At 41.6% G+C, this 22,851-nt stretch overlaps 1 protein-coding gene across 1 annotated transcript; it reads right to left on the minus strand.

Moving 5' to 3' along the window:
• Positions 1-1,175: 1,175 nt before the first annotated feature.
• Positions 1,176-18,431, minus strand: TRAM1 (translocation associated membrane protein 1). The gene is made up of 11 exons (XM_069779507.1): positions 18,176-18,431; positions 15,032-15,095; positions 14,307-14,428; positions 13,988-14,104; positions 13,056-13,114; positions 12,573-12,657; positions 8,812-8,882; positions 8,618-8,722; positions 7,873-8,016; positions 6,707-6,867; positions 1,176-3,482 (listed from the first exon to the last, which is right to left on the minus strand). Exons 1-11 carry the CDS (start codon positions 18,296-18,298, stop codon positions 3,409-3,411), a joined length of 1,125 nt encoding a protein of 374 aa, XP_069635608.1. The 5' UTR covers positions 18,299-18,431; the 3' UTR covers positions 1,176-3,408.
• Between the last annotated feature and the right edge of the window lie 4,420 nt (positions 18,432-22,851).

Below are 22,851 nucleotides of genomic sequence, written 5' to 3' on the forward strand. Positions count from 1 at the left end.
ACTGCTTATTACAATTCTGGGTAATGTAACTCCATAAACACAACTAAAAATTTCATGAAAAAAGTATTTAGAAAAATATCAAATGCTTACCAGTAACTACTGATTTTTCTGAATGCGTTATCCCAACATATTCATTTACTTTCAGCATATTCTCGTGTCAGCAGAAATAGCCTATGCATTTTCTCTGCACAGCAAATCCCTTGATCATTCCTAAGTTTTGGCCTGGCATCACCCAAAAAGCAGTATTTCCAAAGAGCCACAGTCATGAGTAATTCACGCAGCAGAAATCAATCTTTGCAACTAGTCAAAAGGAGAAAGTGTCCAGATAAAAACAAAAACTCTGAAAATTAATTTCAGCTGCTCTGCATTCCTTGTTTGTACTTTAAAGTTACATATAATTACTTAGTAAAATACTGGTTTTGATAGTAGATTCTGGCACATAAACCAAACATAGATGGGGGGGAGGGAGAAAGGCTTGAAATCATCTGTACAAGTCTTGAAAAGTTCTGACAGGATGGGGCAGGGAAGAGGGGTTTTAAGAAAACAAACAAACCAACCCAACAAACCTTACCCACAGTCTGTATGAATTACTCAATTCGAATCCATCTACACAGACAAAGCCTTCTCTTTGTGGGACCTGGTAACTGACCAGGATAAATTACTACAGCCTAAGCAAAAATTATTTTATTAGGCATAGGAATACAGCAATGAGCTCTTCAGTCATTTCCATTTCTGATTTTCCTGCTTCCATAATTAAGAAAACACGATTAGACAACTAATCTTCTTCCAGCTTACTGAATCCCAGATTACAAACAAAGAGCCAAAATGCAGCAACATTTGAACATCAGTTTTAAGCAATTCAAAAGTTATCCAGGCAAACAATAATCTTATGCCAAAACAAGTAATATCAAACTGGAAATAGAAGTCTCAAAATCTTCTAAATTCATGGGGGTTTCCACCCCAAGGCAGAAAAATAACAAATTACTGCTTTTGCCTCATTCAAAATGATAAATATGTATTTTTACTTATGACACAAGAAACAAAAGATACTGGCTTCCAATACTCTATCCAGATTCTAGAACAATTGAAATTATTCTGTTACTTGGCAGAAAGCAACAACTCCTATAAGGCAAGGATGAAGATCAAGCCATTGTGAAAACAAAAGTGCTTTTAAAAAAAGTCCAAAGGCGAAGAATGTCCATAAGGCCAAAAGGGGACAAAAAGCAATGTTAGTTTCTTTACTGACATTAGCAAGCAAGAATATACTCTTCTGAAGTTTTTGGAAGTGAACCTGAAGTTTACATTTCAAGACTACTGCACCAAAGAATGAGGTTTACAAGAAAGTGTTTGCCTTGGGGAACAACTATTACAATCCTCAGACTCCCGTAAGTCTTAAAGATCTCAAGAAGTACCTTAAATGTTCCCTTCATAATTTGTTCCTCCACCCCTTATGATCTTGACAGCCCCAGTACAACCAGGTATCACAAACAAACTGATTTAGAGTCAAAGTACCAAACTAGAAACTTCAAAAATTTGTCCCTTTTGGCTTAAGGTACAACTTGAGAGCAAGGCACACAGAATCTGTGAAGGTCTTTCTAGAAACATCAGACGTGAAACATGATTTTGTGCAGCGAGTATTCAATGTATGCAATTCCCTCAAAATTTCTGAGTTCCAATTTTCCAGTTTCATGGTCAGATCAGATAGATTCACAGTTTCACCACTTGAGTTTTATTCCTTCAAATCAAGACACGGTATAGCTACTTCCACTGAAGCAGACTGGGCATATTACAGGGTGTGCTGCCCCAGAGTACTCAAAAGTCAAGCACGTTCAAGTTTGTCAAGTCCACTTCAGGAGCTGTGAAGCAAGTACAGGAACTGTGACTGAAATTAGCTGAAACATATAATAAATTATACTGCAATAACTCTAAATAGCACTAAACGATTGAAGAATGGATAGTTACTTGTCAAGATTTTGTACTAGAAACGTTTATTCTGTATAGTAAGCAACTAAACTGTAGAAGATACAGAATGCAGATTTATTATTTTGTTGGGTATAAACTCAACTATAATAACAGGTTTTCATTAAAACTATTTTATTTATCAGCTTGATTGCTCATAATTACTCCTCTCAATCAATAAGCAGTCCAATACTTGAGTTAACTTGAAAGACTAATTTAGCAATTTCTTCTTAAGACTGAATTAAATCTCTAACTCATTCTCTCAAGTGAAATGGCTTGAATTATACCCGTTACAAAAGGGTACAGAGGAAACATTAACTGCATATTAAACTGGAAAATTAACTGGACAAAGCTTCACATTTAATACAATTATGAAAGACAGATAACGGAAAAAATCTTAAATTAAGATTTTTCCAGTTGTGGCAAAGGGCACAATAAATCAATTTTAAGAAGTTGTAGCTTTAAATATTTTTTCATAAAAATATATATAGGAGAAATCAAACTATTTCCTAACAGAGGTGAAACAAAGCAAAACAGTTAAAGGAATGTTTCTCATAACTTGATCCACTTATCTAACAAATTCCCTCTTCACGGAGCATTAATGCCTCCTAAAACAATCACAACAACACATTTTAAGAACCTCCACCCTCTAAAATCAGACAGATAAATTTTCAAAGGTCCAATGCACACTAATTCGCCAAGAAACATACACTTTAAAAGCACAGACAGGAGTTAACAGTGCTACTCAAATCAACTCTTCCTATGACCATACACGCTCCCTTCTAATTTTCAAGTGCTAAAGCTACATCTCAAGAAGGTTTTTTGTTCCTTGTAAGAGATTTCTAACCAACAAACAATAAGACTCTGCAACATTTCCAATTAGTTCAGTTTTGTTTTAATGATATGGGGCAATTCTTAGAGCAGACATTGTGTAGCTAATAACTACAAAATAAAGAGGTTTATTGGTGTGGCCTCACAATCCCAATTTGAACTGTAAATTTGAATCAAGGTAATTAACTGAAAAGCCAGAGTATCTGAAAATGCATACTAAGTTTTTACTTCAATTTTGCAAGACTTCTTGAAGAACTTGGAAAAAGTAAAGTTGGTAGAACAGTATATATCACCAAGATTACAAAAACTGGAAAGAAATAATACATTGCAACAGTGATCCTCAGTAAGTGAGGTTATTTCATCACAATAAATGTTTAAAAAAGTGTCAATGTTATTTAAAAAGTGTTGTATCTCCCCCCCGCCCAAGTATTTGAAGACAGATAAACCTTTTTCCTAGTCAAAATGGCTTTTAAAAAAAGTTTGTCAAAACAACAGCAATAATCAAAAACCATTAACTGTATTTTCTTTAATCCACAACATCTCTAGTGCTGAAGGGCCATCCATGTAAAAAGCAGATTCTTTGGGGACATTAGTCAATTAACTTAATAAAACCCAGTTTTACGAGGATTTATCCTTCCTGCTACGAGGCGAGTCTGCTCCATTTGAGGTCACTGTTCCATTTATTCCATTTTCTAGAAAAAAGAAGAAAACATTTTTCAAACACAATGAGATGCTTTATATTTTATTACATTTTTGTAGGTCCTATACAAACAGTCTTTTAACTTCTTTTCTGATGCATATTCTTTGTTAAACCTCATAATTATCATTCATAATGCAACAGTATAATGAAGTTTTTACAAAGTGCAAAATTTAAAGTTTGCTATGATAAAGTCCAGTTTCCTAACATGGCCAGACCCTGAAATGTGTGCATTATATACATCTACACTGAAAATCAGACCAGCTATCATATTTAGAAGATACTATCTTAAAAAGTAAATACTCAACCTGTAGATGAGACTGCCCTGTGAAATTCTGGAGATACACAGTACATACACAATTCCCTGGTACAGGTCTTTATTGTTTGTCCCACCTATTTAATATTTTAATTCTTGCTAAAATTACACTCCTTCACTTACCTTTACAAGCTTTTCATATATATAGGAAACTTTTATATACACATACATTTTTAAGTATATACTTTAAGATACAGAGTTCACTTATGTTCTGATGAAGATATTTACATAGATAAAATGGACAGCAGTAAAACACTAGTTAGATTTGAGATGAGTATGTGTAAATGGAAAGAGTTCAAGCACAAGACCAGGCTCCAATCTAAGAATACAAAGCAAGAACATGTTACCAGCTGCAATTCTCTACTTCTATCCCACTTCTGGGCCAACTTAAAGGTCTCAAGACTTTTAATCTGTACAGGTACCACAGTAACTATTTGATAGCAAAAGTTTGCCCTAGAACAATGACCCACAATCTATGGATTTATAATGCACACAATTTACAGTAAAATGGAGCAGCATGATACCACTGTGAATTAGAAGTATCCCCTTTATTCAGTGTCACCACAACACAAGGAAGCAGAGATGCTGCCTGACAATAACCATATTTATAAAACAGATTGAAGAGCAGAGTGTACAGCCAGCTAGAATGCTTGCTGCTTAACATCTCTCCTCTGACGTACAGTATCATTCTGACTTAAAGCAATCATTGTGGGTTTTTTGTACCAATAACTGGTTAAATTAATGTTTTCCATCTGCAGATCACCACAGTGTGGCCAATCCACAAAAACAACTGTTGATCTCCCTCTCTCCGCCACTATACCCAAATATGCTCCCATTTATGCAAACAAACAACTAAAAGAAAAGAAAAATCAGAAACACACATGAGGAGGAGACCAGACACAGGCCCAATTAGTCACACAAGAACAGTCAAAGTCTATCCAACATATTTGGTTGTAAATGACACCACCGTTTTAAGCCCACATAAGGTGGTCTTTGGATACTTTTCAAAAACTTTGTATTATTCTTAAATCAAGAAGCTTACAAACAATGAGCTAGATCCAAGCCAGCTAACTGCAATTGTATTTTCTTAAACAGTTAAGTCAAAACAAATATAAGTCAAACAAAGAACAAGAATCAGCCTGTGCCTGGGCACCCCACCTACATCACCAGTAGGATTTTTCTACTGCCATTTCTTGCTTTTGGCATAATCTAGAAGTAACACATTTTATTGTACCCTCACTCCCCCAAATCCATCCAACCATAAAAAAAAGAAATAAAAGAAAAGAAAAGAAAGACTGTTTTCAACAGTTTAATTGCATGTATTACTCTTTCAAATACACTATCTTGCTGCATCCTGTGCAAGTGTTCTGAACAGATAACATTACAGGAATCTTCAAAACAGAAGAATCTGAAATGACACTAACCTTTCAGATTTCACAGTTCTTTTCTTTCCATTTAAAATAAGGTGTAAAATTCTCCAGCCTAACACAGGCATAGCTCAATTATTTTGTGAATTAAACCACAATTCCAATTAACTGACTTTTTCACCATTCGCTTACTACTTGCAAGTCTCCATTGAAGTTGGGTAAAAACCAGCAAATTTACCAAATTACATGAATGAAATAGTTAAAGTTAAACAGCTACTACATTTTTGACTCAGAGATTAAAATGCCATTTAAGTTTATGCTTTAAAAATATCTGTCATAGAAGATTTAAATTAATTCCACAAAAACCATAGTAAGACACAATGAACATGAAGCTCTGATTAAGTAGGACACCTACATAGGAAACTACCTTCACTCAATTTTAAAAAGTCCAACTGGATTTTCTGACAAAAACAAAAAACCCAAACATCACACAAAAGCCAAGTTGTGACAATTACAAATCATCAAAAGGGAGTACAGAAATACTCCCAACCCCATGATTTTAATAAAAAGAGAAACTTGGAAAAAAACCCCAAACCCACTGAATTGATCTCTGACCACAAATCTCAGTTCTCGGTGCAAATGGTCTTCACACATTATGTTCAATATATCAAGAAGTGGAACAGGTTGGCAATACATGACTGATAGCAAAGGATCATGCTGAAATAAGGTTTTGAAAGGACTTAAGCAGTTTCAAAAAAGTGCAGAAGTTACTCAAGCTAGCAAATGAATTGACAGAAGTTTAACTGTTGGTACAACAGAAATACTGAAGTGTGGGGATTTTTTTTTTTTTTTTTTAAATGGAGGACATGATTTTCCTTGGAGGAAAAAGCATTCAGTACATGCCCTTTCCATAAAAAGAGTGTGACATAATCAGTAAGTCAAACCTGGAGTCATTAGTTCATTTCCAAATGCTACATGGGTTTAGAGTAATAAGTAGTTATTATCTCCCCTTAAGAGAAGTATCAAAATTCTACTTTTAGTAACAACAGTCCAACATAAGCCTATTTACTGGATGGATCATCAAACCGTCTCCTTGCCCTAAAACCTCAGAATTTAGTGCCAATGAAAAACAATCTTGAAATTCATTGCAAGGAGAATTTAGAAGTAATTGATTATAACAGATCTAAAAGTGTGTCTGTTCCCTATATACAAGGCAACAAAACATAAGCATGACACATTTTGCTCAAGTAATAAAATTAAACATAATAAAAACCTCATGTTGCATTAACTAAAGAAATGGTAATTCCTTCATTCAGTCAATCAGAAGAGAAAAACCAAACAACTAATATATAGTGATTTTTTAAAATTAACCCCCCTCCCCCAACAGTATTCACCAATACTGTCTTCTGTAACCAAGTCATCTCACTTGCAAGTTAAACAAAATGTTTCTTTAGCCATTATACTAAAAAAATGGCTCTCCATTACCTGGAGTAGTTTTTGAGAAGTCAAGGTAACAGAAAAACTGAAAATACAAACCTCTTTCTTTTCTGGAGGTCTTTCCTTTAGCTGTTACAAACTTCTTTTTCACTGACTGAGGCTGAGAAGAAGAATGCTCTCTCCACCTCCGAAGCTGGAAATTAATGAACTTCCACATCATAAATGCTTGAGCCATGCAGATGGAAGCCAGCACACTGATTCTATAAACAAAACACAGGAAAAGGTTTATCAGTAAGTTTATCTCATTATTCAAATAGAAAAAGAAAGCAGAACATCACCTCAGATAGTTCTTTGTATGTCATAAACTGCCTTTTTATTCAGGTTCCTCAAACACAACAGTGATTCCTTCTAGAGAAGATGAATTTATAAAAGTTCAGTTTTGTTTGGTGTGTTGTTTTTTTTTTTTTCTGTGTGTGTGAGACTTCCCCCCCTGCCGCCTCCGAGTAACGTCCATTTTCTAAGCCATGCAAAAGTTAGCTCACACAAGGCAACTGGGCTTAGCACAGCTGAACAAAACTAGATATACAGTGAGAGTGAAGTCTTTGCCCCTCCATCAAAACTGGGAAGTACTAGATTTCTTTCCTGCTTTCTCCTACCTCGGTATTACTCTCAAGGTACCACATATTAACAGCTGAAAATGGTTTAAGAGAGTCTTGCAGTTCCGAGTATCAATTCTGCAGGGTAATGCTGATTTGTCCATGTTTTAATAACTTCCTTTTCTGGATTTAATTCATAAAAAGGCCAGGTGGTTGGCTGAACATTCTGTATCACATAGCAGCAACAGGAGCCATAATAAAGGCAGAGAAAGAGGTAGGAATCTTCAACCAGGACTAAAGATGCTCTGGGCATAACACTTTGACCTCTATAGATAACCTCACTGCAATTATATCTAGAATTCAGTTCACTTACTCTATAACATTTTAAAGTAATCTCTATAATTGGACATCCCTTTTAATTCTGTTTTTTTTTCTGGCAAAACCCCCCAAGTAACCAGTTACAGGTTTCTCAGCCGTAGACTGTAAATTCCTCAATTAATTTCACTGTGCCTTACAAGTTTGTTATAGAAGTTATTCTTACTGATCCCATTGGTTGCATGAAAACACCTAACCATTCAGAATTACTAGCATTAACACCACATCACTTATACAGTGTATTTAACACAGGTTTACAGCTCATGCTTAAGAACCGTTTCAAGTTTACTATACCTAACAGCCAGGATATTAAAGTTTCCAGTACTGAAATTCAGCTGCTGATCTTCTGCTCTTGCCAGTCCAAAGCCAAAAGTGAGGACTGAGAGAATCAAGGTGAGAAGCCTTCCCAAAACAAAAAGAACTGCCCACAGTGAAAATCTGCAAAGAAAAACGCCACAAACACTAAGTAAATTTTCTGTTCACAACATAGTACTAACAATGCAAATGGTTACTCTTCATCATGTGAATTAGTATGAAATTTAAGAACTTACCTAAACTCATTATTTTGCACCTATCCTAAACTAGTCTTGTATTTCTAGGACTCAGAGAAGACAAAAAGCAAAAAAAAAAAGCCCTGCCTCACAATCTTTTTTTACAAACCAAAAGTATGTTCTGAAAACTAATTTCAGGTCAAAGGAAAATGTTTTCCATTACTATTAGAACATAAGCATGTTATTAGTTTCTATAGAACTGGCTATATTAGCAACCTATGCTGCTCCTTTCTCTACAAAATTTTTGTAAATATTAGTACATAGTGTAATATTTTATTTCATTTTACACTACTACTAACACTTACTTAAATAGGCGAATAAGGTAAAAAAAATAGGTTTAGAGATACAAATACTAAAACTAGTCTGGAGAACTGTGGCTTCTAAGGAAACACTGTTTGAACTTCCTTGTAATTTTGGTTTCTGGTTAGTTAAATGCACAAGGCTTTGAGACAGAAATCACATGAATTTAAAAGATAAAGACTACTTACCCTTTCTGGTATCTTTCATCACTGAAGTAGAAAAGACGAGATATGTGGAAAAGAAATTCAACGAAGTAATGCAATACCAGAAGAACAAGTCCAAGATGGGTCAGACTATCAAAACAAATAAAACAAATATTCAGACATTTTGTTAGATGTTTAAGACAGAGAACGAAGCCAGCAAAAGTTTACCATTCACTTACTTCAGGAGATATGCTCCAGCAATATGAAAAAGATAAAGTCCAATATAGATGATCTGGCGAAAGATATCTTCCTATTAGGAAGAAAAAAGTAATTATGCATTATACACAGTGTTATACATTATTGCAAACTATTCCATAGTCTTGGAAATTCTTCTTGTTTTATCAGCTACCTTTAACACGGCACTGAATTACTCAGCCTAGATCATCTAATTCCTCACATAACTTAGTGCTTACTTACCACTAATATTCGGTATCTCACACATACGCTGTTGTGAGAAAATGCATCAATCGTCAAAAAGATGCTTTTTAAAAGGGCCTGGTTTTATTTGATATGACTACTGTGAATTTGTAATACCTATTACAATACTTATTTGGTATGTATTACTGTATCATCGGCTAACTTCCTACAGTTCCATGGTGTTTGCTGCCCATCAGATTCTGTCAGATTGCTACAGAAATAAAATAACAGTCTATGAACCAAAATGAAAAGGTTTCCAAGTGTTGACATCTATTTTAAAAATTCAAGATCATCCAAGATTCTGGCACACTGTTGCTGCCAAATACGAAGAATAATGTTATTAACCAGTCATGCTAAGCCACATGGTCACCCTTCCAAGTTAGGTTTTAGCCAGCCCCATTAAATTGAACACTTCATAGAGACAAAATAATGAAGAGGAAGAGACATGAATTGAAGTATAGACACACAGCACATGGAAAGCAGAAGGTGCCATCTGTGATCAGAAGAATCACTAAAGTATGCTAGATCACAATAAAAATCTGTCTTGAAGTGGTATGCAGAGTGCATTCAGTTATGCTTAAGAAACTCCTACTTTTCAGAAAGATTCCCTAAACTTCAAGCAAGGTGATTCAGCTTTATCTTGTATACATGTAATTAAAAAAAAGTCTAAAAAATTAATTTTGTAAGATCTATGCTATGTTATGCAATACTCCATCTCAAAGCCAACAAAAGCACAGGATCAAACACTTGTTGCAACAGCAAACACCACACACATACACAAAGAGCAAGAGAACAGAGAGACACCTACTCTAAATGATCTGAAAGAAAACAAAAAATGAGTTCTTTCAGACAAATTAGAGAATAGTCAGTACAAATGCTCAGTTTCTCCAAGTACTATCAGGACGAGCCTTTTGCACTTTATCTTCAGAACTGAGGTAATGTTTAAAGTCCATACTACCTGCTTAGACAAAACTGTGAAGAGACTGAAGGCCTACTGGAATAATGCAGGTGGAGGTATACACTACTATACAGAAAGCTGAGTTAAGAACCTTTTCTTGTTCACATTAGCAGTACAGACAACTAGACCTGAGTAAAAGAAGCCAGTTCCTTCTCAAGAGAAGGAATAAGGCAGAGAAGGCAAGATGGAAGAGGTTAAACTGTGGTGAAAGAAATATCAACTATGAACTTGCTAAAACAAATGAACTACCATTCTTAAAAAATGCAAAAGTCAGAGGCCAAAATTCCAAGCAGTAACTGACCCAGTGTAACACTGCTATTCAATATACAGCACTTCTGCCACTTGTGGCAGCTTTCTTGATGTTATGTTAAAAAAACCTCCACACTTGGATATGAAGTGAAATTCAAGAGATATCACTAGCACAATATGGGAACACCAGCTGCAGTGTAGCTGCAAAACATCAGTGTTTATACTGTGTCTCATCAGCATGAAAACAAAGCATCTCAACTATTTTCCCAAGCCTCTTCTAGGCTCTTGAACAAAGACCTACAGTTACATAACACATACGTTTCATTTGCTTGAATAAAGCAGAACTTTGGCAGCAGAGACCAGTCTACTCACAGAGTAACAACAGAATCATAGAATGGGTTGGAAGGGACCTTTATAGATCACCTAGTCCAATCCCCCTGCCATGGGCAGGGACATCTTTCACTAGATCAGGTTGCTCAAAGCCCCATCCAACCTAGCCTTGAACACTCCCAATGATGGGGCATCCATGGCTTCCCTGGGCAACCTGTTCCAGTGCCTCGCCACCCTCATCAAAGAATTTCTTCCCATCTAATCTAAATCTACCCTCTTTCAGATTAGAGTCACTGCCCCTTGTCCTGCCACTACAGGCCCTGAGAAAAAGCCTTTCTCCCTCTTTCTTATAAGCTACCTTCAAATACTGAGAAGCAGCAATAAGGTCTTCCCAAAGCCTTCTTTTCTGCAGGCTGAAAAACCCCAACTCTTTCAGCCTGTCTTCATAGGAGGGGTGTTCCAGCCCTCTGATCATTTTTGTGGCCCTCCTCTGGACCCACTCCAACAGATCCATACCTTTCTTGTGCTGGGGACCCCAGAGCTGGATTCAGTACTCCAGGTGGGGTCTCACCAGCGCAGAGTAGGGGGGCAAAATCACCTCCCTCAACCTGCTGGCCACACTTCTTTTGATGCGGCCCAGGACACAGTTGGCTTTCTGGGCTGTGAGCCCACATTGCTGGCTCATGTCCAATTTTTCATTCTCCAGTACCCACAAGTACTTCTCTGCAGGGTTGCTCTCAACCCCTTCAATCCCCAGCCTGTACTGATGTTGGGGATGCCCATGACCCAGGTGCAGGACCTTGCACCTGGCCTTGTAGAACTTCATGAGGTTCACAAAGGTCCAGCCCTCAAGCCTGTCAGGATCCCTCTGGACTGCATCCCTTTCCTCAAGCAAATCAATTGCACCACTCAGCTTGGTGTCATCTGCAAACTTGCTGAGGGTGTACTCAATTCCACTATGTATGTCATTGATGAAGCTATTAAATAGAATTGGTCCCAGTACAGACCCTTGAAGAACACCACTTGCTACTGGTTTCCACTTGGATGTTGGGGCACTGACTTTAACTCTTTGGAAGCAGCCATCCAGCCAGTTCCTTATCCATCTAACAGCCCATCCATCAAATTCATCTCTCGAAGTTAGAGGTAAGAATGCTGTGGGGGACCATATCAAAAGCCTTAACAGAAGTTCAGGTAGATGACATTAGTAGCTCTTCCCTCATCCACTGATGCAGTCACTCCACTGTAGAAGGCCACTAAATTAGTCAAGCATGATTTGCCCTTGGTGAAGCCATGAAGAGTTTAAAACAAAAAAGTTTAAGAAGGAAACTGCATATGCAAGATGAGCCTGAGCAAAAACATGCAAAGAGACTACTTAAATTGGTCCAGGAAGGCAAAAAGTGTGCTACAAAAAATCTACAGTAAACTCAGTGTTTTGAGAACCCCAACAGAGGGTTAGGGGGAAAAGGATGGTGTTAAAAATTGAGCACTGAAAGAAATCTCAATACACAACTAACCAGAACTTCTGCTGAGGACAGTAGCATTTAAATCAAATCCCAGAGTTTAATATTCCCTGGATTTATGAAATTATTCACTGCTTATATTCTACACCTGTATGATGATTCATGAAGCAACTGTGATTTCAGTGAGACTATTCAGACTACTAATTACAAGAAACAACAAAAAAAAAAGTTTGAAAAGAAAATCTCACATTCATTTGTTCAAGGGAAAATTCTTTTAGTAGATGAGAAAAGTGATTTTACTGCAATTAGAAATACAGGATTTAACTGAAAAGGAAAAAAAAAAAATCTATCTTCTCACATGGACATTTGAGCACCCAACATTCCATCAGGAAAAGTGGGTAACACAAGTAAGAACAGGGTAGGAAATCTAGGGCAATACATTACTCTGGAAGTCCAAAAGAAATTCACTATTCCATTGTTCAAGTTGCTTGCTTTAGAGTTCTTTCAATTTACATTTTGAACTTACTTTTTTAGTTTTCTGGAAGTACAATTCTGGAAAAGCATGAAACCAGTATGCCAACTGTAAGATGTAGAAAAACTTCATTTGAAACCTGTACAATACAACAAAAATTGAAGAATATTAGTTTTCATTAATGAACTTAAAACATTTCAGAAGCTTTCTAGTGAACACATTTAATCATTGTCTCTAAAGAAAGAAAAATATGGATCCTTCCTGCCAGCCAACTAAAAAGTAAGATTTTTTTTAAAAACCAATATCATTAAGATAAAGCTTGCAAAAACTTAATTCTTTAAATAACAGACTACAGAGAGAGAAGTATGTGTGCTACAAATTGATAAGAGAATCAAGTTCCTCCATAAATATGAGCAAAAATACAGTAATGACCAATATAGTTTTACAGACTACATATTCTACAGATTGTATGTGACACACCCTAAGTTTAAAACACTCCCTCCTCTTCCCAACAATCCTCTAAGGAAGAGGCCTTACGGAATCAGAGTGTGCGGATAGTCCCTCCACAGAGAGGTTGGATCTGATATATAGTTCTCCTAAAAAAAAAACAAACAAAAAAACCAATAAACTCTCAGAGATGTTACTTCCTAGTCAGACATAATGAATGAAGATATATACATACACGTATTTAAGTATATGCGCATGTGTACATACAAACATGCACACATCTATACACACAGGTAAAAGCTGCAGATCAATATATTTCCTTTAAAAAACCCAAACAAACCGCAAAACCAAAAGACAGCTGTATTGGCTTAGAAAAATAAAAAGCAACCAAATAAACCAAGTGCTTATTCAAGATAGAGTGTCCTTATGAGATGGAGGTTATTTCAGCATCACTACAGCCATAAGTCTTCCCTTGTAAACTGCTGATAAACTCTGAGCTTAACTAAGAGAAGGAAAGTTTTTTCAGGAGTCATTATGTTAAGGAGAAAAAAACCCAACCAACCAAAAAAATCATACTCTTCCCCTTTTTTGAAACTAAGCTCATACACATCCAGCCACTAGCAAAGAGTATGTCACCTGAAAGCACACACTTACCTGACCCTACAGCAATCTGTCCATACACCCATTCTCTAAGCTGCCAAAATGCTATGTATGGTGCTTTTAAAACATTTATTTTATGCTAATAAGCCAACACAGAAAACTACAGAAAATGAAGTACCATAATAGAGTTAAAAAGTTTTACCTTATTCGGTTGACAATAAATCAACTCAGACTGAGCAACAGTAACACTACTGGACTTTATAGTCAGTTATGACTACAATCTACACAGAATCCATAAACTTGCCCCCATTTTAATATTAAAACCAGCTAAAACCAGAAAAATAAGCCAAAAACTTATTTAACATCATCATAAATAAGTTCTTGAAATCTCACAATACAAACAGAAGAGAAAAAATACTTACAGAGACAAGAATACTTGTTCCCCAAACACAGGAGAAAAGGTAGAATGCACTAAGTTGCCCAGACTCATTGAACTTGCTATGCTTTGTTTTTGAAAAGTGCATTTTCCTGTTAATTTTCTGAAATGAAAGTCCATTGTTATTTATATGATGTAGTACTTAACATTCACCTGTTAACTGCATTAGAACATCTAAAAGTTTCAATGCATGTTTTAACAGTTAAAAGTAAACTTTTGCATTAAAGCTTTTAAGTTAACAGTCATAAAGTCTAGTTAAAACCTGACAATTTTCTTGATGAAAGGAATTAATGTTTTGTACTTACATCCAGTACGTATTCCTGAATTATAGCATGTATGATTATTGCTACAAGCATGTAAAAGAAAATTGTAGCCAAATCTTTGATGCCATAGTGATAGAGAGAGATTGTTTCTGCAGATTGTTCTTCTAAAAGACAAAGAGAATTAACTGTTAGGCACCAATACAGTTTAATGGCTAATAAGTTTGTTTCTCAAAGTGAAACCTTTCAGACAGAAGTAGTTTGTAGTCAGCTGAACAAATAGAATTCAAATTAAACTGCTATCATGAGCGAGGTCACTAGATTGTTTACAGTCATCTTCTCCATCACATCACAAGCTAAATTTGATTCTGGAAAGATGTACTATAAAAATGAAAACTTAAGTGCACTTAAGAAGCTTACCCAAATGCACTAGAAAGGGAAAATAAAATTATGTTAAACTATCATGTTTAAATTATGTTAAACTATGCTTTGACTAGTAAAGACTGTCACTTGCAAAACCAGAGTAAGAATTAATGTGAACTTATCTACCAGTCAGATGATGTTTTAGCACTAATGATGAATCCAGCAGAACAGAAACATAGTCCCTAACCTAATTAATTAAAACGGAGTTTTACTAAAAATGAAGTCCTTGAAATTTTCTTATTATCTATTCAAACTGACAAATTCATTTACCCTCAGCCTAGAAAGTACAGCATACTAATAATGTCTGAATACACTGCCTCATAACTAACCTCCTGCAAGATACATACCTGTGGCAGGAATGGTAACATTATACTGAAGTGTAACAAAAATGACAGCTGCTTTTGCTGTAATCTGAAAGACAAAAACCAGAAGTGCTATAAGTTCTCACCGAAATAAACTATACTAAACTGAAAACATTTGCCCATAGTTTTAGCATGCTTCCCCAGCACGTTTGTCCCCTCCCATAAAACTGATCAACTTGCCTTATCACACCACTTCATTTGACTTTCCAAAGGCAGAACACATTGCACGATCTCTATAGGTTTGTTTACAGAATACCCAATCTCCTGAATGAAATCTCCTTGAAAATGCTACTTACAAATAGTCTTCTACAACATTAAAATGAAAACACATGCTGCAATTCTTTCTCCTGTTCATACTATATTATTACATTAAGAGAATGTAAAATACCATGTAATCCCTAGACCACGACGCATGCAGCAATGGCTGAGAATAAACTTCATTTAAAACTACTTTTTAATTTGACAAAATTTGAAGGTCAATATCATATTCATAAATCTGTGGGTGATTTGGAAAATGTGGACAGGAAAGGAGAAAAGGCATAAAGAATGGAGAACCATTTCAGGCCAGCTGCATACCAACTCAATACAATTAGCATTCTTTTGACCCTGGGGATCCTTTGGCAAGAAGTGCAAAACAAAAGAAATGAAATTTAGCAGTAGTGGTACTACCCCTTTATGATGGACAGTAAGAAAATGCAGAATGAATGGGGGGGGGGGAAGTTTGTTCTAAAGGCTTATTTTTTGGGGGTGGGGGTGATACTATAAAACCCCCAATAAATAAGCAAATAAAAGGAGCACAAGTTCTTATCTGTCAATAAGCATACATTAATTTTCAACTTTAACCCATCTCTGTTGAATCCCAACGTGAATCAACGTGTCTTAACAGAGAGGGAAAAATAACCATGCTTTGCAGTATTTATGATCCGATTGTTTCTCACTGCTGTAAAAAACTAGCACCCCGGTTGCATTTATAGGACTGATGAGAAAAAAACCCAACAAACAAACACCCCTCCCCCCCCAAACCAAACTCCTGTTTGAATCTTGGAAGGATATTTTGAGTATCTGAAGATAATGATTAGGTTACTACCAGCATTTATTATCACACACAAGAAATAAGATTTATTTATTTTTAAAACTAGCGCTTTGTAAACAAGCCCTAGATTTTCTAGGGGTCCCTGAATACACAGTGGACTATTCGCTCCATGTAACTCCAGAGAATCGAACTCGTTTGCCTGAATTAGTGAAGTTGCCTAGGGCTCCCTATTCATCAAGGGAGCCTTCAGAGGACAATTCAAAACTAATGAATTCTGAACTGCCCTTTGAAGGCTCTGTCAGCTACTCACAGTCCTAATTCAGTTGCACAAGTCAGGCAGTATAAACACCTTACCAGACCAACATTAACCACAGCAGGTGATTTCCAAGACCAATCAAAGCATTTAAAAAAGCACAACAATCTTCTCAGCCATACCACATCTGTACCAAAGGCGTACAGCCCTTCTACGCTGGGGTAGAAAACACCCTGGATTAAAAAAACTGGAAACAAAAGACTTCAGCACATCCAATCCCTCCAAGATTTCCAACCCTACCAGTAATACTGTAAATACAGTAAGCCAGAAGTAGACATAAAAGGTAATGGTTTAAGTCCATCTATTTAACCTCAATCCCCAGAAAACCACCATATAAGGACTGTCTTGGTGATTTTTGATAGTAAACCCAAACATAACAGCTTTCTTGGTCTGCCCCGTTTTTCCTTTTCTTATATATATTTTTTTTTTTTTTCTCCTAACTCCACTGGCCTTTAGTGCTGAGCAGTGCCAACAGCTGGATAAAGTTATTCTGAAAGCCATCCACATAATAAGAAGGCCCACAACTCTGAACAAATGGCTAAAATACCGAAAGCCAGGAACATTTAGCCAACAAAAATGGAAGCGTCTTACTTTGACGGGACACCACTAAGCACATTTTGGAAGTCACACAGGTAAATGACCTTTCCGGTTCTCTCAGAAGGTAACCGAGAAAAGCCCAAAAGGCACATTTTAGATCATCTGCCTCCAACGTGGGGGCCTAACGAGAGCGCCTGGCCTACAAGCGCGGCCGAGCAGCAGGGCTTTGCCCTCGGCCAGGCCCGAGAGGCCGAAGGGAGAAGCTCCCTCCGGCCGCTGTCAAACCCGGCCCCATCTCCGACCGGGAGAGGAGGAGGCGGCGGCGGCGGGGGCAACGTCGGCGCCAGCCGAGACACCCGGATCGACCCCCTGTGGGCTAACGGCTCCTCACACCGCCGCAGCGCCGGGAGGCGACGCGCGGCCTCGGGCCCCGCGGACGGCGGCGGCGGGGTCCAGCGGGTGGGAAGGGAACCCGCCGTGCGCCCCCGCCGCCCCGAGCGGGGGCTGCAAGTACACGTCACCGCTTGTTTCCCTTCCCCGCCGCGCCGCCTGACGGGAGCCGTAGTGCCGGCGGGGCCCAGCTGGGCCGCGCACACAAAGAGCGGGGGATCGTCTGTCGCGGCTGGGCCTCGCCCGCCCCTCCCCGCCTCCCCCGGCCGCCGCGCTCCGACTGCCACGTAACCCCGCCGCCAGCAGGAACTCCCCCCCGCCGCCACCGCCGCCGCCGCGGGAGGAGGCGCGCCGCCCCGCTCCCCGTCCCTTCACGGCGGCGCCGCGCGGGAGCTGCGGGGCACGGCCTCCCCTCCCGGGCGGCGAGTGGAGCCGGGAGCCGGGTCCTGGCGGCAGCCGGGTCCTGGCGGCAGCCGCGGGCTGCGCCTCCCCGGGCCGAGAGGGCGTTCCCCGAGGGGCCGGGCCCGGCGCCGCGCGGGTGAGCCGCGGGGAGGGCGGCCGCCTTGGCTCCTCCGGCCGTGCGGCGGGGCGGCCGGCTCCTCTCCCCGCGCACAGCGGGGGCGGGAGGGCCGGGGGCCGCGCGGCCCGGGGAGGGCGTGGGCTGGCGGGCAGGTGCGCCGGGAGGGAGCCAGGCTGGCCGAGGGGCAGCCGCAGCCACCCGCCGACCAGTCCCCCCCGGCGCACCGGGACCCCCCCCGCCCAGCGGGGCCGAGAGCCCCGCGGCGGGGGAGGGGGAGAAGCGGGACGAAGCCCTCCCCCCCGCCTCCCCGGGGCGGGGGCGCCGGTGCCGCCTCACCTCGAACATGAGCCCCAGCAGGAAGATCATGGCCATGCAGGACACGATGTCCGCATGGTTCTGCACGATGAACTCGTGGCTCAGCACCGGCGGGTTCTTGTTGCTCTTCTTGCGGATGGCCATGGCGGGCAGGGAGTCGGGCGACGCCGCCGCCGCCTACCCCGCTGCCAGCACAGCTCCTCTCGCCGCGGCCAGGAAGAGGCGGAGGGGGAGGAGGCGGCCGCGCAGCCGAGGAATGGCAGCTGCCGCTTCGCTTCACCCCGCCCCGGCCGCAGGGAGCAGCCCCGGCCGCCGCCAGCAGCGCCCCTGCCGGCCGGCGGGCCCCCACCTCGCCCGCCCGCGGGGGCGGCGAGGGGCAGCGCCCGGCAGTTCAAACCGACCAACGGCGGCGGGCCCGGCGCCTCCCCGCCCCCGGGAGGCCGCCCCGGCTGGCGGTGTGGGCCGGGGCCCGTCAGCCGCGCCGAGCCGAGCCGAGCCAAGCCGAGCGGCGCCGCTGTGGGCAGCGCCGGCCGGGTACTCGCTGGCGGTAGCCCGGAGCCCGCCTGGGGCACCGGCTCAGCTTCCCTCTCCCGAAGCGCCGACAGAAGACGGCCCTGGGTGCCGCCGGGGTCGCGGAGGAGGCGGCCGCGCTCTGGGGCAAGCGGGGCCCGCGCCCTCCCGGGCCGCGGCCGGTCAGAGCGGGCTGGCCCCGCTGCGGTCTGTGCCCGTAGGGCCGGGCCAGGCTCCGCTCCCGCCCGGCACCCCCCGCCATCCAGGTGCAGCCTTGATTTCCTTCTGCCCCCCCCAACTTTTGTGGTCGCCAGACCTCGGCCGACGGGACGCTGGGCGCCCGCCGGGCGGAGTGAGGAAGCCGCGCTCCCTGGGCTCGGTGCGGTTACGGCTGAGGCGCAGCCGCAAGGTACAGCTTGCCCTGTGCTGGCAGCAGGCCCCTGCCACCCCGTCTGCTTACATTATACTGTCTAGCCAGAAATAACGTATGTTATCCGAGCAACAGCGAACAAGGAGTCCAATGACGAGGAGGCAGAAGGGAGGAAAAGCTAACCGGCAAGTATAGAAGGAAGAGACGTTAAAGGGGAGGCTAGATGTGGATTAAAAACCCGACCCAATCACAGAAGGCTCTTATCAGGGTAAAACAGATGAAGAGGTCTGAGAAATCAGCACTGATCCAGAAAACATCCAGGCCGAATCGAGCTGTCCTTCAACCCCCCCCCCCCCCCCCCCCAATTCATGCTGTTTTTATTTATTAAAGCTTCTGGCTGACAGATACTCCCAGTGGATATATGGAAAAGAAGGATCAAGAAACAAGTAATTTATGGCTGAAGTTTAGCATTGTCAGAACAGCTTTTGCTGCCAGCAGCTGATGAATACAGGGTAAGAGATTAAGATGCAACTATTTGGTATGGCTTTGCCTTGCCAGAATTGAGAGTGTGCACCAAACACATTGTATGAACTGTTTTTAATAGGTTGGTTTCTTCCTACTATATGGAGCAGTGACTGACTCAGGGAGCAGACCGATTAGTCTGCTAATGACCTTATGACCAGGTTTTTCAACTACAGAACACCTTCATCAGCTGTGAAATGCTCAGTTTTGTATGAATGTTGCTGTTCAACCCCAGCCAGCAACTAAGCACCATGCAGCCACTTGCTCAATTTCCTCCCTCCCAGTGGGATGGGAGAGAGAATCAGAAGGAAAAAGGTAAAACTCGTCGGTTGAGATAAAGACAGTTTAATAGAACAGAAAGAAAGAAACTAGTAATTATAGTAATAACAATAATAAAATGACAATACTAATAAAAGGATTGCAATATACAAAACAAGGGATCCACATTGCAATTACTCACCAACTGATTCCCAGTTAGTTCCTGAGCAGCGATCCCCCACCCAGCCAACTCCCCCCAGTTTATATACTGGACATGACGTCACATGGTGTGAAATACCCCGTTGGCCACTTTGAGTCAGCTGCCCTGGCTGTGTCCCCTCCCAACTCCTTGTGCCCCTCCAGCCTTCTTGCTGGCTGGGCATCAGAAGCTGAAAAATCCTTTGACTTGTTGCTCAGTTGTGTTTATACTAACTGAAAACATCAGTGTGTTGTGTTATCAACATTGTTCTCCTACGGAACCCAAAACATAGCACTATACCAGCTACTGGAAAGAAAATTAACTCTATCCCAGTTGAAACCAGGACAATATCCAGCCCTTATTCTATACCATTTATGTTGTGCTCAGGTCACATACTTTCCAATAGATCCTAATCAATCACCATCACCTTTTCCATCCTTTGATATATATATATATATATATATGTATACACACACAGAGATATCATTCCCTTAGTCTATGGGCCATCTCTATAAAATGTTCATCGAGTTCCTTTAGTCCCTGAATTTGGGCTCCATCTATCATAGCAGTCTTTCTGGGCAGGAGGGATGGTGCGAAGCCCGCTCAGTCGGCAGAGCAGGAACGGGCTTCAGTGCGGTGTGGCGAGTGGGTGACATTGGGCACAGCAGGAGGATGGTGTGCACTGTTGGATTGTTGCATGCCAAAGTCAGTTCTGGTTCCATCGCTACTGTGCTTCGCTCAGTTTTATCAAAGTTCATTCTTGCTTGATCTAAGTGGTTCTTACTGTAATACCATTGTTAAAGCATATAACAATTATAGTAATGATAACATACAATGGCAGGGTTATATAGCAACTAACGTCATACAATTTAATTCATTGGCTAGTCTCACCTAAAATCAAATCCCCTTGAGGCACACATCGGACTTCCCCATCTTTTTGCATCATCCACCACGTGCACCCAGGTCCTTGAGCAAAAGCAATCCCACAATTGGGTTTGCTTTTGCCTGAGGCAGGAGTAACCCAGACTGTCTTCCCTAACATATTTTTTATGTGTGCTATACGGACTTTATCCCCTTCTACAGTATGTAAAAGTTCTGACTGGGCAGGGCCACCCTGAGTGGCAGATCCTCTGGTGTTGACTAACCAGGTGGCTTTTGCTAAATGTGTATCCCAATGTTTGAAGGTGCCAGCACCTATTGCTCTCAGTGTAGTCTTTAACAGTCCATTGTATTGTTCGATTTTCCTGGAGGCTGGTGCATGATAGGGGATGTGATATGCCCACTCAATGCCATGTTCTTTGGCTCAGGTGTCTCTGAGGTTGTTTAAGAAATGAGTCCTGTTGTCTGACTCAGTTCTTTCTGGGGTGCCATGCCACAAGACTTGGTTTTCAAGGCCCAGGATAGTGTTCCGGTTGCTGGCAGGGGGCACAGGATATGTTTCCAGCCACCTGGTGGTTGCATCCACCATTGTAAGCACATGGTGCTTGCCTTGGCGAGTGAGTGGGAGTGTGATATAGTCAATCTGCCAGGCCTCCCCATATTTATATTTCAGCCATCACCCTCCATACCACAGGGACTTTAACTGCTTGGCTTGCTTAATTGCAGCACATGTTTCACATTCATGGATAACTTGTGCAGTAGTATCCATGGTTAAGCCCACCCCTTGATCACGAGCCCATCTATATGGTGCATCTCTTCCCTGATGACCTGAGGTGTCATGGGCCCACCTAGCCATGTATAACTCAGCCTTATGTTGCCAGGTGGATCCACCTGAGCCACTTCAATCTTGGCGGCCTGATCCACCTGCTGGTTGTTTTGATGTTCTTCAGTGGCCCGACTCTTGGGTGCGTGAGCATCTACGTGACGTACTTTTACAACCAGATTCTCTAGCCAGGACACAATATCTTGCCACAGTGCAGCAGCCCAAATGGGTTTACCACTGCGCTGCCAGTTGCTCTGCTTCCATTGCTGTAACCACCCCCACAGGGCATTTGCCACCATCCATGAGTCAGCATAGAAATAGAGCACTGGCCATTTTTCTCTTTCAGCAATGTCTAACGCTAGCTGGATGGCTTTCAACTCTGCAAACTGACTCGATTCATGTTCTTCAGCAGTTTCTGCGAGTTGTCGTACAGGACTCCATACAGCAGCCTTCCACCTCCGATGTTTTCCCACGATGTGACAGGACCCATCAGTGAACAGGGCATATTGCCTCTCATTTTCTGGCAGTTTATTATACAGTGGGGCCTCTTCAGCCCGTGTCACCTCCTCCTCTGGCGACATTCCAAAATCTTTGCCTTCTGGCCAGTCCGTGATCACTTCCAAAATTCCTGGGCGACTGGGGTTTCCTGTGCGAGCCCGTTGTGTGATCAGTGCAATCCACTTACTCCACGTGGCGTCAGTCGCGTGATGTGTAGAGGAGACCCTCCCTTTGAACATCCAGCCCAGCACCGGCAGTCGGGGTGCTAAGAGGAGCTGTGTCTCAGTACCAACCACTTCTGAGGCAGCTCGAACTCCTTCATATGCTGCTAATATCTCTTTTTCAGTTTGAGTATAGTGAGCCTCAGATCCTTGATATCCCCGACTCCAAAACCCCAGGGGTCGGCCTGGGGTCTCCCCTGGTGCTTTCTGCCAGAGACTCCAGGTAGGGCCATTCTCCCTGGCTATGTTATAGAGCACATTTTTAACATCTTGTCTTACCTGGACTGGCCCAAGGGCTACTGCATGAACAATCTCCCATTTAATTTGTTCAAAGTCTTGTTGTTGCTCAGGGCCCCATTTAAAATCATTCTTCTTCTGGGTCACTTGATAGAGAGGGCTTACAATCAGACTGTAACT

Source organism: Haliaeetus albicilla, chromosome 3, assembly GCF_947461875.1.
Source record: "Haliaeetus albicilla chromosome 3, bHalAlb1.1, whole genome shotgun sequence".
NCBI classification, from domain to species: domain Eukaryota; kingdom Metazoa; phylum Chordata; class Aves; order Accipitriformes; family Accipitridae; genus Haliaeetus; species Haliaeetus albicilla.